This window comes from Chiloscyllium plagiosum, chromosome 10 (genome assembly GCF_004010195.1).
Source record: "Chiloscyllium plagiosum isolate BGI_BamShark_2017 chromosome 10, ASM401019v2, whole genome shotgun sequence".
NCBI lineage: Eukaryota > Metazoa > Chordata > Chondrichthyes > Orectolobiformes > Hemiscylliidae > Chiloscyllium > Chiloscyllium plagiosum.
The window spans coordinates 14,265,682-14,283,307 of NC_057719.1; the positions used below are offsets into that span (position 1 = coordinate 14,265,682).

General features: G+C 43.1%; 1 protein-coding gene across 1 annotated transcript in view; it reads right to left on the bottom strand.

The window, feature by feature from the left end:
* LOC122553394 (latent-transforming growth factor beta-binding protein 2-like) overlaps nt 1-17,626 on the bottom strand; it is a 366,328-nt gene that overhangs the window by 100,578 nt on the left and 248,124 nt on the right. The window contains exons 19-20 of the mRNA XM_043697103.1: nt 9,388-9,510; nt 7,359-7,484 (exon numbers count right to left, since the gene is read on the bottom strand). Coding sequence (XP_043553038.1) covers nt 7,359-7,484; nt 9,388-9,510 — 249 coding nt within the window. The remainder of the gene's footprint in view (nt 1-7,358; nt 7,485-9,387; nt 9,511-17,626) is intronic.

Here is a 17,626-nt window from a genome sequence, read left to right on the forward strand (position 1 = left end):
CGCTTCCTCCACTGACTTATTATTCTGTGTTAATCACTTTCTTCAGTTGACCTGAATTTTTGTAATTATGGAGACAGACGCTCTCCCTGAAATTCTACTCTCTTTTCTATTGCAGTTGGGTGGCTGGAAGAATACAGCAAGCCAGGCAGCATCAGGAGGTGGAGAAGTCGACGTTCCAGGTGTAACCCTTCTTCAGGACCATGGGTGGGTATAGGGGGAGCTGTAGATAAAGGGGGGTGGGGAGGGGGGCGGAGCAGGGTGGTGAAGTGGGGCTAGGTGAAGACAGGTAGAGAGTACGGCCTGGTTGGTCAATGGGAGGAATGAATCCGGTTGGTGGCAGGGAGGAGTGGAAGGGCAGGGGAGGGGCTGGGAAGGGAGTTGAGGGAAGAGAAGAAAGATTATTTGAAACTGGAGAACTCAATGTTGAGTCCTCCGGGCTGGGGCTGCCCAGGAGGAAGATAAGGTGTTGTTCCTCCAATTGCGGGGTGGTTCATTTTGGCAATGGAGGTGGCCAAGAATGGTCATGTTGGAAAGGGAGTGGTTGGGGAATTGAAATGAGCGGTGACTGGGAGGTCTGGTTGGCCCCTGCGGGCCCGGCTGCGATGCTCAGTGAGCCGTTCCCTAAGTTTACGTTCGGTCTTACCAACCTCCATTTTAAAACGCTCCCTTTCCGACATGACCATCCTTGGCCATCTTCCAATCTTTCTCTTACAGCTCTCTCTTCTGAAGGGAGGCTGGATAAGCTTGGATGTTTTCTTTGGAGTACAGAAGGCTGAGGGGAGACCCAATAGAGGTGCATACGATTATATGGGGCATGAAGATGGTGAATGGAAAGTAGCGTTTTGCCTTTGTTGAAGGGTCGATAACAAGGGGGCATAATTTTAAAATGAAAGGTAGAAGGTTTAGAGAGGAATTTGAGAATCATAGACTCCCCACAGTGCAGAAAGAGGTTATTCAGCCCATCAAGTCTGCACTGATCTTTCGAAAACTATCTCCATCACCCTAGGAAGAAGTGGGTACTGCAGATGCTGGAGATAAAGTCAAGATTAGAGTGGTGCTGGAAAAGCACAGCAGATCAGGCAGCATCCAGAGCAGAAAAATTAACATTTCGGGCAAAAGCCCTTGATCATTGAATCCATTCCTATTAAAGGGATTTTGCCTGAAATGTCAATTTTCCTGCTCCTCAGATACTGCCTGACCTGCTGTGGTTTTCCAGCACCACTCCAATCCTGATACCCATCACCCTAACCAAACCACCCAGCCGGCACATGCCTGGACACTACAGGATAATTTAGAAAGGACAATCCTGCACATCTTTAGACTGTGGGAAGAAACTGGAACACACGGAGGAAACCTATATAGACATGGGGAGAACTCCACCCAGACAGTTGCCCGAGGGCGGAATCGAACCCTGGTCCTGGGTCCTCTATGCCAATTCTTTTGCCAACCAGCCTGTAGGAGGATTTCCTGTAAAGTCTGAGGGAACCTCCAGAGGCCCTGAGGGTTGGGGGATGTGCAATGAGGGTAGCCTTCCCACAAAGTGTATCAATCCGATCTGTAGTGGAACCCTTTTGGCACGTGCCAGGGTGCTTTGGCAGCTGTGCGGGTCATAGTCCTGAATCTCGTTTGGAATCGGATTTGATTGCAGAACAACAATGCCCAGTCTTGGACAACAACAGCCCTCCAGCCAGTTTGTTGACCAGTGTGTTCAGACAAGCCCATCACTGACCTGCAGCAAGGAGTGTTGATTCTGAAAATTCTGATTTTGGAAGTAAGGGGTGCAACACTAATTGCCCGCCCCAAATTGCAGGAACAAATCAAGAGTTAAGTGTCTGGAACTACCTGTAGGTCAGACCAGATAAGGAGGACAGATAGCATTCTCTAAAGGGTACTAGCGACTCAGATATGTTTTTAACCACAGTGAGAGCTTTTTATTCCAGATTTACTAATGTCACAGCCTCATGTCCTTTAAATATTAACCTGGGGTTCTGGATTACTCGGCCACTAAGCCACTGTAAGATAATGCAATCAATTTCGCTGTGCTATGTACTGGGTCAAAGTTAAAAATCACACAATAACACCAGGTTATTGTCCAACAGGTTTATTTGGAAGCACTAGCTTTCAAGGCACCACCTACCACCAGTGGCACCCTTATACCATCCAAAATCAGAATTTTCAGAATCAACACTCCTTGCTGCAGGTCAGTGGTGGGCTTGTCTGAACACACTGGTCAAAAGACTGGTTGAAGGGACAATTGTTGTCCAGGGCTGACCATCGTTGATTAGATTACTTACAGTGTGGAAACAGGCCCTTCGGCCCAACAAGTCCACACCGACCTGCTGAAGTGCAGCCCACCCAGACCCATTCCCCTACACCTAACACTATGGGCAATTTAGCACAGCCAATTCACCTGACCTGCACATTTTTTTGGATTGTGGGAGGAAACCGGAGCACCCGGAGGAAACCCACACAGACACGGGGAGAATGTGCAAACTCCACACAGTCAGTCGCCTGAGGTGGGCATTGAACCCGGGTCTCTGGCGCTGTAAGGCAGCAGTGCTAACCACTGTGCCACCGTGCTGCCCAATCTCAATCAAATCAGGACAACCACCTGATGAAGAAGCAGTACTCCGACAGATGGTGCCTCCAAATAAACCTGTTGGACTATAACCTGGCATTCTGCAATTTTTGACTTTGTCCACCTCAGTTCAACACCGGCACCTCCAAATTCTGCACTGGGTCAGCAGGGCTTGTGACTATCTCCTAAAAGGTGGAAATTCAACAACCCATTATTCTGACTGATAACACACACTTTGAGTTTTAATTTCATGCATTTGCACAAAGTGTTGTATTTTGTTCCCTTTTGTCTGTTAATTTGCAATAGAAAATCTTAAAATGTAAATTTTTTTTTGGAAGTCTTTAATAGACATGACTTTTTGGTACAGTAACAAAAAAATGTTGCTCTGCTGACTTACTGTCTAAGATATTAAAGCAGGGACCTATCAAAGGATGGAACAGACTCTGTTTGAAGGAGCTTAGGGGATTTCTGGCCTGGCTTTTATACCAATTCAGGCAGGAGAGGACCCTGTGGTCTCAGGGATCAGAGACTTCAAGCAAATGCACAGGGACAGGCAGAAGCAACGGACAGAGAAGTGGGATATAATGGCCCTCATTGTTCAAAGGCTATTTTTATTCATTCACAGGATGTGGATGTCGCTGGCTGTACACTATCCATCCCCCTTGCCCAGAAGGCAGTTGAGAGTCAACCACATCACTGTGGGATTGGAGTCACATGTAGGCCAGACCAGGTAAGAATGACAGATTTCCTTCCCTGAAGGACGTAACTGAGCCAGCTGAGTCTTTCTGACAATTCGCAATGATATCATAGGTTTTATTTTTAGAATTTTTTATAGAATCCAAGCTCCACCATTTGCTAGGTGGGATTCGAACCTAGCTCCCAGAACATTAGCCGAGTTTCTAGATTAATAATCCAGCAATACTATCACTTAGCCTTTGCAAGAGGTGTAGCTATGTTTTGGGGATCCAGTTGCCTCATGCATGTCTTCATGGTCTGGTTGGCTGCTGCCATGGAGGTCTATGCTCAGCATCTCAAGAGTTTCTGGGAGAGATGCACGTTCCTGCATTCCATTGCCTCTGCCATAAGCCCCAGGCATACAGGCAAGGAGTCTGAGAAACAGGTACATACCCCAGGAACCTTTTCCAAAGGAGGAGACATGGCCAAGCCAGGTGGAATGCAGCTGATTGACAAACCAAATCCAGGCCCCACAGAAGTTTCTCTCAGGACAATCCAAAAGTGCCCCGACCCCATCTCTGACTCTCTTCAAGCTGAGGAGGTCTATTTGCCTCTGGCAAGAAGACCCTCAGCATGTAAGGGCCATCTGGATACAAGCACCCACTGTGGTCACTTGGCCAATCATCCAGCGCCTAGAGAGTCCTCCATCCTAGCTATGGTTCCTGAGACTACATGAAGATGCAGCCAGAGAGAAATGATCTTCAGAAAGTGAAAAGATCTTTAGAAAACACTTTGGTGGCTTGGGTGATAGGGCACTGTACACGAACTAAATTTGATTGGTGTTGTTTGAATTTCTGAGTAGCCGCAGATGTCACTGTGATAGCATGTGCCTGACTTGTTTGGGAAGGGGATCAAGAGTTACAAGGAGAATGGGGTTGAGAAACCCCATTCAGCTACGATGGAATGGCAGAGCAGACTTCATGGGCTGAATGGCCTAATTTTGCTCCTGTATCGAATGGTCTTTCATATGGTCCTATGATCTGATAACACTATGGTAACTTTACCTTTACAGAGAAACATATCATTGAATGTGCCATGGGTTGATATGTTGAGAATTTGCTGGCCCATGTTGAAATAGGGTGAACAAGGCAGACACAGTGCAATGGGTTATTGTAATAGTTAACTCTGTAAACAAATGTACTCGGACTTCTCCCAAGAAAACTAAGGCTCTTGGTGAAACAGATATTGAAAGTCTATTAATAACTAACAGAATACTAATATGACATCTCAGACATGTTACTGTTACATTACATAGATTGTTGACTAGCTAACTGACTAACTGGATGACTATCTATTTGAGCAGCAATCAGACTGACTGTGCAAAGAGTAAGATGGAGTTCTAGTGCCTTTCTGAGATTTGTGCAACCACACAAAAACATTTATATCCAACAAACACCTCAAGTGACAATCACTTCAGAAATGCTATTATTTTCTCTGGTTTCTTTACACAAATGCTGAGTTTTTCCAGCCATTTCTGTTTTTGTTTCTTATTTCCAGCATCCACAGTTCTTTCGGTTTTTCATTATCTTCTCTGTTTGGTTTTGACTATAGTGACTATCAATAAAAAAACTGGGGGTCAGTTAGTACAGTCGGCTGGATCGCGATGCAGAGTGCTGCAAGTCCCACGTTGTCTAAGGTTACCATGAAGGACTTTCCTTCTCAACCGTTCCCCCGTCCTGAGGTATGGTGACCCTCAGGTTAAGCCACCACCAGTCATCTCTCTCTCTAATGACAGGACAGCCCTATGGTCTGATAAGACTTATATAAGACTATAAGTTGATAAGGCAACTTCACCTTTACAATACAAACATATCATTGAATATACCCAATTCTTTAACTGTTTTCCAGAAATTAAATTCATTAGATCGTTTTGAATTACACAATTTTATTTATCAATGGGTGTGCAAAAGATGATGAGAAATCTACCTGGGTAATTATACAGATTCCTGGCCCATGATGTATTTAGTGTTAACATGGTGATTTTTTGAAATCGGTTGTGTTGATGTTTCTAATTTTAGAGTCCTTAAAATACCAATTCAAATTACTGCACAATGTTCAATATGCTTTGAATGAAAAACCTTAGCTAGAATAAAGTGCAAACGCTTTTCCACATAATTTATTCTGTCATTAATTTTTCACCTCTTTGGACATTTAAAATTATTTTTAAAATAGATGAGGAGTACCAGAAAGCTAGTCCACCTGAACATGTGTTAGATTAGATTAGATTATTAGATTAGATTACATTAGATTACATTACAGTGTGGAAACAGGCCCTTCGGCCCAACAAGTCCACACTGACCCGCCGAAGCGAAACCCACCCATACCCCTACATTTACCCCTTACCTAACACTACGGGCAATTTAGCATGGCCAATTCACCTGACCCTGCACATCTTTTGGACTGTGGGAGGAAACCGGAGCACCCGGAGGAAACCCACGCAGACACGGGGAGAACGTGCAAACTCCACACAGGAATTGAACCCGGGTCTCAGGCGCTGTGAGGCAGCAGTGCTAACCACTGTGCCACCGTGCCGCCCATGTGTTGTAACCTAACATTACCTCTTGGAAAACTTAAACATACAGTGGCTATGCAAATCTAATAAAGAGATGCTTCTGTTGTTTGTGTAAATTGGAGCTTAGCAATTCTACAAAGAACTACATATAATTCTTTGAAAACATTTAATGTTTTGGTCTCAACCACTTTATTGACAGACAGGCTCAACTGGATTAAGAAATCAGCCAGATATTACATTTGGTCTCCTTGTCTGAGGAAGGGTGTTCTAGTTATGGAGGGAATGTAATAAAGGTTGACTGATTCCTTAGTTTACAGGAATGAGAGAGACTGAATCGGTTAGGTCTTTATTCACTGGAATGTAAAAGAATGAGGAGTGATCTCATAGAAATCTATAAATTTCTAACAGGACTAAACAGGACAAATGCAGGAAGCATGTTGACTGGGAAGTCCAGAAACAGTAGTCACAGTGTAAGGGTATGTGGTAGGGACTGAGATGAGGAGACATTTCTTTACCCAGAGATTAGTGGGACTCTCTGCTACAAACAGATTGGAAAGGGTGATGGTGGATGATTGTTTTTGTAATTGGAAGCCTGAGACCAGCGGTGTACCTCAGGGATCAGTGCTGGGACCTTTGCTGTTTGTTATGTACTAATGTTAGTGACTTGGATGCGAATGTAGAAGGTTTAATTAGTAAGCTTACAGATGACACGAACATTGGTGTTGTTGTTGATACTGAGGGGGGTGGTCTCAGGCTACAGTCTGATATTGATCAGCTGGAAACTTGGATAGACCAATGGCAGATGCAAGTTAATTATGATAGGTGTTATGAGATGCATTTTGGAAGGTCTAATAAGGGAAAGAGAGACACAATTAATGGTCAGTCCCTTGAGAGTACTGAGAGCAAAGGGACTTTGGTGTACAAGCCCATTGATCCTTGAAGGTGTCAGCACAGGTAGGCAGGGTGGTAAAGAAGGTCTTTATTAGCCAGGGTGTAGAATAAAGGAGCAAGGAAGTCTTCTTACATCTTTATAAAACTTTGGTTAGGCCACAGGTGGAATATTGTGTGCAGTTCTGGTTGCCACACTATTAGGAGAATGTGATTGCACTGGAGAGGGGAGATTCACCAGGATGTTAACTGGGATGAAAAGCCTCAGTTATGAGGAGAGACTGGATAGGCTCGGTTTGTTTTTGTTGGAACAGAGGAAGCTGAGGACAGATCTGACTGAGGTATACAACACTATGAGAGGCCTGCACAGAGTAGAATGTGAGAATCTCAGGCATACCCAAGAACAGCTGGCATAAATTTAAGATGAGGAGTATTTGGTTTAGAAGAGATCTAAGAAAATCCTTTTTTCACCCAAAGGGTGGTAGATATATGGAATGTACTGCCTGAGAGAATGCTGAGATTGCTGAAGTAATTGACTGGGCGGATGGCAGTGGCATTTTACGTTTCATTATTTGGCCCATTCTTCATGTTTCAATAACCAGAAGTGATTTGTTTTGTACCATGGAACATCAAGACACTGCCTACCTTCACATCTGTGTCTGTCTTCTGATAGTTTGTAGCCAAGACTGCAGGATGAACATTCATAAGATCCCTCAGTGTTTGTACAAAGTCCATTGAAACAAACATCAAGAGTCATACATTCATCGATATCTATAATACAAAACACAATAAACTGAGTTCACGTTTCTTTTATGCATAACTTTGGAGAAACGTAATGGGCTTTTCAACCAATTGATGAATTACTTTTGTATTCAGTCCATCTTGAAAATGCTAAATATATTCTGGAAGAATTTTGTAGGTATAGACCTAGGAATATACATTTAATGGAAAAATGGATGGAATATGAGCAGAGAGGTTCAGGAAGTCAAATGCATTAAAATGCATGTACAAGTAATGGCAAAAAAGAATGGAAACAGCGTTTTGGAATGTATAAATAGGGATATGGGATGAAATGTGATTATTTAATTCACCCCCAGACTTTTCCCTATCTTGGAGCTGGGTAGGAAATGGGGCGGGTTGTACAGGCTGGCTATGTCGGAAGGGGAAAATGAGGGCGGAGTGCTGGTCAACTTCCTGACTCAACCAAGATAAAGCTAGAGGTGGGAAAGGGCGAGGAACCCCTCCTCACCTGCAGGTCACTTGAGGTCCTTCAGTGAGTCAATGAGTGGCCCCAGAGATTTAATTGTTTCATCACCAATATTCTATCAATGGTGGGTGTGGGTGTTTCTGTGTGTGGATGTGGATGTGTGAATGTGTGTGCATATGTCTTTGTATCTGTGTGTCTGTGTGGGTAAGTGAGTGTCTCTGTATGAGTGGGTGTGGGTGTGTGTGTGTGTGTGTATATGGCTCAGTGGTCAGCACTGATGCCTCACAGTGCCAGGGACCGGGGTTCGATTCCAGCCTCGGGTGACTGTCTGTGTGGAGTTTACACATTCTCCCTGTGTCTGCGTGGGTTTCCTCTGGATGCTCCGGTTACCTCCCACAGTCCATAAATGTGCAGGTCAGGTGAATTGGCTGTGCTAAATTGCCCATAGTGTTCAAGGATGTATAGGTTAGGTGCATTAGTCAGGGGTAGTTGTAGAATAATAGGGTTGGGGAATGGGTCTGGGTGGGTTACTCTTTGGAGGACTTGTTGGGCCAAAAGGCCTGTTTCCACACTGTAGGGATTCTGTCGTGTGAGTGGGTTTGTGTATGTGTCTGTGGTTGCTTGTGTTTTTGTGTTGGATTGGAGATGCTGCAGTAACAGCCTGCAGTCTCCAAGTAGGATCAGAGGGTTGAGAGTTTTGGGGGGAGGGTGGGGGAAAGTGGGGGAGTGGGGCGCAGTGGGCTGGCATGGCTCTCATTATTGGGCTAACCACAAAATCACAGAAATGCCAAGGCACGGAGAGGGTCATTCAGCCCATCATGTCCACACCGGTTCTGCAAATGAACACCGTTACTTGCTGCCAATCTGCTTTCTCCCCTCATACCATTGCACATTATTTCCATCCAAATGCTCATCCAATGCCCTCTTGAATGCCTCAGTGGGATCTGCCTCTACCACTTTTCCAGGTCAGTGCACACATATACCCACATCCCTCTGCTCCTGCACCCCTTTTATGAGTGAACTTTTATTTTACATTGTCTTTCAGTGTGTTTCCTTCCAAGTGCATCACCTCAACACCACTCACACTGAACCTCATTTTCCACTTAGTCACCCATTCCACCAACTTCCCGGTGTCTTTTTGGAGTTCCACACTGTCCTCCTAACAGTTTACAATTCTTCCAAGTTTCATGACACCTGCAAACTTTGTAATTGTCCCCTGCATACCAAGATTCAGATCATTAATGTGCATCAGGAAAAACAAGGCTTTAAACACACTAGTTCCAGCACAGCGCATTTAAATACTCCACGCCTGGAAATTTTAAATAGCGGAAGTTAACAAAAGCCAGAGTCAACAATGGGTTGGATAAAACAAGTAACTGAGTCTGTTTTGGTGTGGGGCCATGTGTACATTCCTTCTGAGTTAAGTGGTCTAAATTATGTTGCATTTATTTAAACATGTTCAAATACCTCTGCAACTCTTCAGGTTATCCCCGAGTTCAAACCCTTGGTTACAACTGCATCGGTAGGATCCATCCACATTTATACAATTTCCATTGGCACAAATGCCAAATGTCAAGCATTCGTTCTCATCTGAAACAGGCATAAATACATCCTAACATTAGAGTTGTATGTTTCCCAAATTTTTTTTTTAACAATTGCAGAAGGATCTAATTACAGAACAAAACAACCAAAATGCACAAGTCTTCTTTCATCGTAAATAGTTGTAACAATTGACAATCCACAAAGCTGACAGGAGTAACGCTGAAATAATGTGGAGTGAAAGGCTCTGGTGGCAAGACTACTAAGAAAAGAAAAAAAAAGTTTCCTTTGTTATAAGTGTTCCGTGAAGCGCACACTATCAAGAATGTATGCACTGATCCCAATTGGCAGCACTGCATCTTGGACGTACTCAAAGACTGAAGTCATTCATCCAACAAATAAATAACAGGTTTCTTGTAGTACTGTCCATTGTATGGCAACAACAGGTAAATAAGCCAAAACTACTCAGATGACACTAGTTGCAATTCAGTTTTGTTTCAATCACTCAAATAACAATTAATGTTTCTTTTTCTTCCACCTTCTCATCACTATTTTGATCTTTATTTTGGATGTTCTGAACCATGCTGGGACAAAATTTTCAGAACGTTATAATTTTACCAGTTTCCAATCCAAGTGCCTTTTTTTTTTTACATGTTATACAGTCGTAGATTCATACAGCTTGGAAACAGACCCTTCAATCCAACTCGTTGGTACTAACCAGATATCCCAACTAATCTAGTCCCATTTGCCAGCATTTGGCCCATATCCGTCTCAACCCTTCTTATTCATACAGCCATCCAGGTGCCTTTTAAATGTTGTAATTGTACCTTCCTCCACCACTTCCTCTGGCAGTTCATTCTGTACACTAGTGTACTGATACTTTGTCTTTTAATATAGAACAGTGCTTTGCAAAAAAAGAAATTGCAATGCTGGAAATTAGAAACTAAAACAGGAATGCTCAACAGGTCTGGCAGCATCTGTGAAGAGAAACCACAGTTAATATATTTGGTCCAGCAAAAATTCTTCAATGCTTTGCAAACATTTTATGCAATGTCACCCCAGTAAAAATGGAGAGACGGGAAATGGAGAGAAGACGTATGAGAGCTGTGAAGGTTCATGAGAGTGAGGAGGGATTATTGGAAGAATTCCATAACCCCAGTTATTGCTGTGAGCTCGCAACCCCAAAAGCTCATGTTATGATCTTACTCTCTTTGGGAATCCCTGGTCCACAAGTATCATTAAGATTCACTGCATTATCAGTGGCAGCAGGACTATGCACTATGTGATTGTCTCTGCTCAGAGATGCTGAGAACAATACTAACTCTGAGCTCTGATCTGGTTGAGATCAGTTGACCTAGTGGAAACTAGAGATGAACTCCCTCTTCATGCTCTTAGGTCATTGTTCCAAGCACCATGCCATTTAACTTGTCCTTGGATGCAGGAACTGTCAGCAATGCCGCACCAATTGTCCATTGCTGTTGCAACAAAAAGATGTAGGCAGCCATCTCCTGGAACCACAAGTCATAAGTCATGGTGCTCCCATTGTGAGGTTGGTTGAGGAATTTCAGAATGTTTACCCATCAACACTGAAGGAAAAACATAAGTCCACATAAAGATGATGCTGCTCTTGTTGGTGGAGCTTGTGGAGGAACAATCAAAGTAACCTTTATACATTACAAGCAGTGGTTTAAAAAGATGCACCATCACAGACTAGGACAACACAAATGTCCAAAAATGTGATCATTTTTAAAATTCATTCATGGAAGGAGGGCATCGTTGATCAAGTCAGCATTTATTGCACATCCCTAATTGCCCAGACAATAGTTAAGCACATCACTGTGAAGTCACATGTAGGCCAGGGCAGGTAGGGCTGGCAATTTCCTTCCCTCAGGACATTAGTGAACCAGATGGGTTTTTCCAACAATTGTCAATGGATTCATGGTCATCCATATTAGTCTCTTAATTCCAGATTTCTATTGAACTCGAATTCTACCATCTGCTGTAGTGGGATTTGAACCTGTGTCATTAGGATATTACTTAGGTCTCTGGATTAAGTTAGTCTAGTGATAATACCACTAGTCCATCATCTACCTTGTCGTATGTTTATTGCCCACATTCAAAGAACAAATGCTTAAAAACTGTAGTTTTTCTTTTATTTTCCAAATCTCAGATGTTAACATAGATTATGAACACAGTCCGCTTTTAAACAACACCAAAGGAAGTATGTTTTATAATATTCTTCCAACCAAAAGATAATTGACCTGTAATGGCAATAGTTTTGAGAAGATGGTGACAGTGCCTGGGGTCAGGAAGATTTAGCATGTGTGTATTAGTGAGGAGCTGGATGGAGATGATTTGAGGCACCAGATGAAACTGGAAAGATGAGGAGAAGGGCAGTATGGGACTAAGAAAAGCAACATGGCTTAACTTTCCCATTAGCGTCAAGTTATCTGACACCATAAGTCAGATTTGAAGGAAACAGCCTGGCATTTGGCTGTAAGGTGGATTTGGCATGAATTTAGAAGTCACAGGAGTAGCAAAGGATAAGGGACTGTACAGGAGCCAATTCCAACACATCATGGCTCATCACGGAATTACTGAGGGACCTGAGCGGCAATGGAAAACAGGAAGCAAAAGACTGGCCCTTGATAGGGTTGGCCCTCACTTCCAGATGCTAATCTGAAGATCCTCCTTGAGGCAGTAGGAGAGATTGGAGATGCCCCCTTTGCACAGGGCTATAGGAGAAGGCCATCTGAAACAAAGCAAACACACCCTGTGGTGGCTGAGAACACTAGGAGGTGCAAAATAGTAGAAGATCAGTAGAAGAAAATAAATTGTTCAATTGGGTTCTTCCTGTATGCAAGGGTGAGGACATCATTAGATTCTCACAAGGTCTTTGGTTGTTCAGAGTTGTCCAGGGTACCCTTTTTCATTGTTCTTTCATGCGATGTGGGCTGTCTTTGGCATTTCCTGCTTGCCCTAATTGTCCTTGAACTGGTGATTTACCAGACCATTTGAGGAGATAGTTAAGAGTCAACGAGATCTCTGGGGGTTTGGAGTCACATGTAGGCCAGACTCAGTAAGGACAAGTCCTAAGAACATTTGTAAACCAGATGGGTTTTCATGACAATAGCTTTCACAGTCTTCATTTCTTGGACCAGCTTTATATTTCAGACTTTTATCAACAGATTGTAAATTCCATTGGCTGTTATGGGGGAATTTGAACCCATATCTCCAGGGCACTGCCCCGGGCTACTGGACCATTAATCCCGTGAGATTCCCATTACACTAGTATCTATGTCCCCGACTGTTCTCTCAGCAAGGCTCAGATCTGTCATGTTGAATTATGTTTCCCAGAACTGATAGGAGTAGCTTCCTATGTCAGTGAATCGCCAGCATTGGTCACAGAGGCCAAAGGGTTTCATACCTCTCTCAAGCAAATAAACTGCCCCACCTCATCTTCATTCACAAGGCAATCCATAAACATGACCAAGAACAGTGACTGAGATGGTGACTGAAATTGGAGGTCAGTGTGTTAAACAAACCACCTTGAAATAGAACATAGAACATAGAACAGTACAGCACAGAACAGGCCCTTCAGCCCATGATGTGCCGACCATTGATCCTCATGTGTGCACCCTCAAATTTCTGTGACCATATGCATGTCTAACAGTCTCTTAAATGTCCCCAATGACCTTGCTTCCACAACTGCTGCTGGCAATGCATTCCATGCTCTCACAACTCTCTGTGTAAAGAACCCGCCTCTGACATCCCCTCTATACTTTCCTCCAACCAGCTTAAAACTATGACCCCTCCTGTTAGCCATTTCTGCCCTGGGAAATAGTCTCTGGCTATCGACTCTATCTATGCCTCTCATTATCTTGTATGCCTCAATTAGGTCCCTCTCGTCCTCTTTTTCTCCAATGAAAAAAGTCCGAGCTCTGTCAACCTTCATAAGATAAGCCCTCCAGTCCAGGCAGCATCCTGGTAAACCTCCTCTGACCCCTCTTTAAAGCATCCACATCTTTTCTATAATAGGGCGACCAGAACTGGACGCAGTATTCCAAGTGTGGTCTAACCAAAGTTTTATAGAGCTGCAACAAGATTTCATGACTCTTAAACTCAATCCCCCGTTAATGAAAGAAATGTACACTCATTTCTTCTATAATGTGACAGCCATGTTCCTGTGCAATGCCGCACTACACGAAAATCATGCAATACAAATAACACTTAAGTGTCGGTGACCTAATCACATTATATCCAATACACATTTTACAAGTTCATGTTTTAGGAACAGAGTTCCCTACTCACCAATCGCGTTGCAGCCATTTGCATTAATGAAAGACACATTATAGCAAGAACTGACTGTATATTGTTTCCCTTATTGACTCATGTCACAAGATATTTGAGCCTCATTTATTTAATTGTGATATAGGATAAGAGGGAAAAGTGCATGAAGGTGTGTGTGTGTGCCTATAAGGGGAACAGTGAAAACTATGTATGGTCCATACTGTAGGGTATCTAATCTAATCTGGATCAACTCACTGGCAATAACAGGCGATTATTCCAGGTTGCAAGTTCAGTGTAAGTACCTTCAAAATACTCTCAATGGCAGTTCCTTGACCCTTACTGTTCTCCTGGATTAGAAGAGATCAGGTAATGAAATGACCCCTGAACATCGATACATTTTAATGATATCCTCAAGGCCTGCTCCACAGCTGGGGCACCTCTGTATTCACAACTTTCCTCTTCCACCAATAAGTAGAATGTCCTATTCTAAGACATTACTTTCTTTAAGGTCCATACCATTTTTAAGGTTCACACATTTCTGGAGGACTATGTTATAGAGCACACAGTGGACCGCCATAATGAGAGAGACCCTCACAGGCTGACTAGTCCAGGCAATACGACCGGATCTTCAGAGGTCTGATGGCTTTCCAGATCATGGTCCTTGCAGCTACCTTCAGTCTTGATCCCTAATAAAGGTGCAAGTCCTGATACTTTGAGTATGATACCTTGCCTGCTAGAATCCAGCAGCGCAGTTAGATGTTGGAATGAAGAGCTGCCAGAGGATGAAGAAGCAGCTGCCAAGACAATGCAGACAAGCATGAAGTTTTTGTTGTAGTTACAGGGCAGTTAATTGTGGGGGGAATGAAAGTTCTTCTAGTTGATAAATGTCTCTTGGTGGCCAATGGGTGCCTTGATGATGACATGAATGAAACTGATGACATCTTGAAAGTGGAAGAATCCAGCAATGGTGACCCAACTACTGCTTTTTGCGCCTGCAACCCATATCTGACTGGAATTGAATATCGTCCTGATCTTGCAAATTCAGCATCACTGAGTATGATATACAAGATTATATTACCTTCTAGTCCCTTGCCTCTCTCCCCAGTCCTCACCCTTGCATACAGGAAGAACTCAATTGAATGGCTCCACCTCTCCTGCTGACATTACTTTTCATCATTTCTGCATCTAGAATGTGAAATGCCAGCTATTACCTTGCTTGCATTCATCTGGACTCTATTACATTCAATTCATTTATGCCTCAGGTGGGTGAAAACACCCTGCACTTCCTATACACATGTAGACCATTCTGCAGTTCCTGCATAGCCAATGCATCTGTGTGTCAACGGCACAGCACTCCTCTCAGGTATGTTCCTTTAATGGACTCACTCAAACTGATATTATGGTCAGAACTAACTCCCTGCTGCATTACAATAGTTTACCATCATAGGTCTGGACAGCACTGGACTGATCTTGCAATCCCAAACTATTCCTGAACAAGCTCCTTCATTAATTCATTTCCCTCATTGCAGATTTCAAGGCCTGCATTCCTTTCCGTCCTGATGAAATTTGCTTGTGGCAGTCATGGTGCTGGGAAATCAGCACACTGCCTGGCAGTACTATTTACAACGTCTCTACCTCCCACAATATATAAATCATGAACTACAGCATTGTACTTGCTAAGTACTTACAGATGAAGAATAATTCAATGTTAAATTTAGAACGATTCTGTATTCTGTTCATTTTTTACACCAAGTCATGTCTCTTCTCTATCACAGGTTGTGCATTTGCTATGTCAGCCACAGCTGAAATGCTCGTGTTTTCATCTCTCGATGAGAAACTTGTGTGTTCAAGTCCCACTACAAAACTTGAGCTCAAGATTATAACCTGACGCTCTAGTATTACCTGAGGGAGTGCTGCACAGTTGGACATGCTGTCTCTCAACTGAGAGATAAAGCCAATACTCGGAGTAAATTATTACAGATGCTAGAATCTGTAATGAAAACAAAAAAAAACCTAGCTTCTGATATGAAAACACTTCATTGTTAATATTTTTCTGAAGATTCATGTTTCAAGAATTTTGAATCATGGTTAATTTGAATAAAAATTGAGGAGGTACCTGAACCATTTGTTTTTAAGGGGATCACGAAAGGATATTTCATTAAAAGACACTTCTTGGAAATCATGTGGTTTACACTAAGTAAATGGTCAAGACTTTTGGCTGTTGGATTTACTGCATGTTGCTCATCTTCAATTAACTGTTAGATTTACTGGAAGTCATCTGTCTGAGCTTGCGGCTGGCAAAGGGTAAAGTAATTTTGGATATTGTTGGGAATACAGCTAGGGTACAACCTTTCATGAAGGGAGAGATTCCCCAGCTCAGCCTCTGAGAAAAAGGATCCAGTAAAACAGCTGAAATACCGAGTCAACCGTTCTCCTGAAAAACCTCGGAATTCAGATCATTCCGAATGCAAGTCTGTGTTAGGATTCGGCGCTCTCACCGCTGTGGCCCGGGTTCAATTCCCGGTCAGGGATAGCTTCTGTAATGGGCAGCATGGTGGCACAGTGGTTAGCATTGCTGTCTCACAGCTCTAGAGACTCGGATTCAATTCCGACCTCAGGCAACTGTGTGGAGTTTACACATTCTCCCAGTGTCTGCGTGGGTTTCCTCCGCGTGCTCCAATTTCCTCCCACAGTCCAAAAATGTGCAGGTTAGGTGAATTAGCCATGCTAAATTGCCCGTAGTGTTAGGTGAAGGGTAAATGTAGGGGAATGGGTCTGGGTGGGTTGCTCTTTGGAGGGTCGGTGTGGACTTCTTGGGCTGAAGGGCCTGTTTTCACACTGTAAGTTATCTAATCTAATCAATCTGCGTCAGGATGCTGACTGATATCCATCCTGAGTATTTCAGATTTTTTTTAATTCAAGAGCTAATGGTGAGTTTTTTTTCCCCCAAAATTCAGTATTTAACTTTTTTTTCATTAAATTGTGTATGCATGTCAGGGTTTATTTAGGAAGGAGAATATACTTTCATATTTCAAATTTTGTCTTAATCAACTTTATAACTTGGCTGAATAATTCCTGATTTCACAACAGACAAATGATTTTATTGCTTATTCGCAAAACCTGGTTGATGGATCTTATTATCCTAAAGCTTGTCCCCATCCCACCTGACGAGCACCTCTTCTAATGTTCAAAGCCTCTACAGTAGACAGGCAGAAGGCTGGAAGAACACAGCAAGCCAAGCAGCATTAGAAGGTGGAGAAGTTGATGTTTCAGGTGTAACTCTTCTTCAGGACTTCCTTCACCTCCTGATGCTGCCTGACTTGCTGTGCTCTTCCAGCCTCCTGACTGTCTATGTTGGATTCAAGCATCTGCAGGTTTTTTTGGTTATAAACCTGTACAGGCAGTCATGTGGTTGCAAATAGGATCTGTTCTGGAGTCTCTCACAAGTGAATTTGTTTGCAAGTCGGAGTACATTTCAGGAAAGCGTAAGTACAGAAGAATATTTATTTTTTGGGTCTTTAAATTTTAAAACTATGTATGAGATCACATTTTGTAAGTATGAACATTTGTATGTCAGATGTTTGTAAATTGGTGAGCCCGCTGTACATCCTCCACTACACATGCACAATGGCAGCCAATATGTACCTTCCATTAGATGCAGCACAACAAGATGCCAAAGTTGTTGTGACAGATCCTTCCAAACCTCTGATCTCTACCTGACTTGAAGAATAGAACAGCAAATGGATGTAAAAACCATCCTGACATGGTACTGTATCATCATGTCTTCACTGTTGTTGGATCAAAATCATGAAACACCTCCCCCCACCAACCACACCCGCCCCCCCCCCCCCCCCCCCCTCAACACACACACAGACAC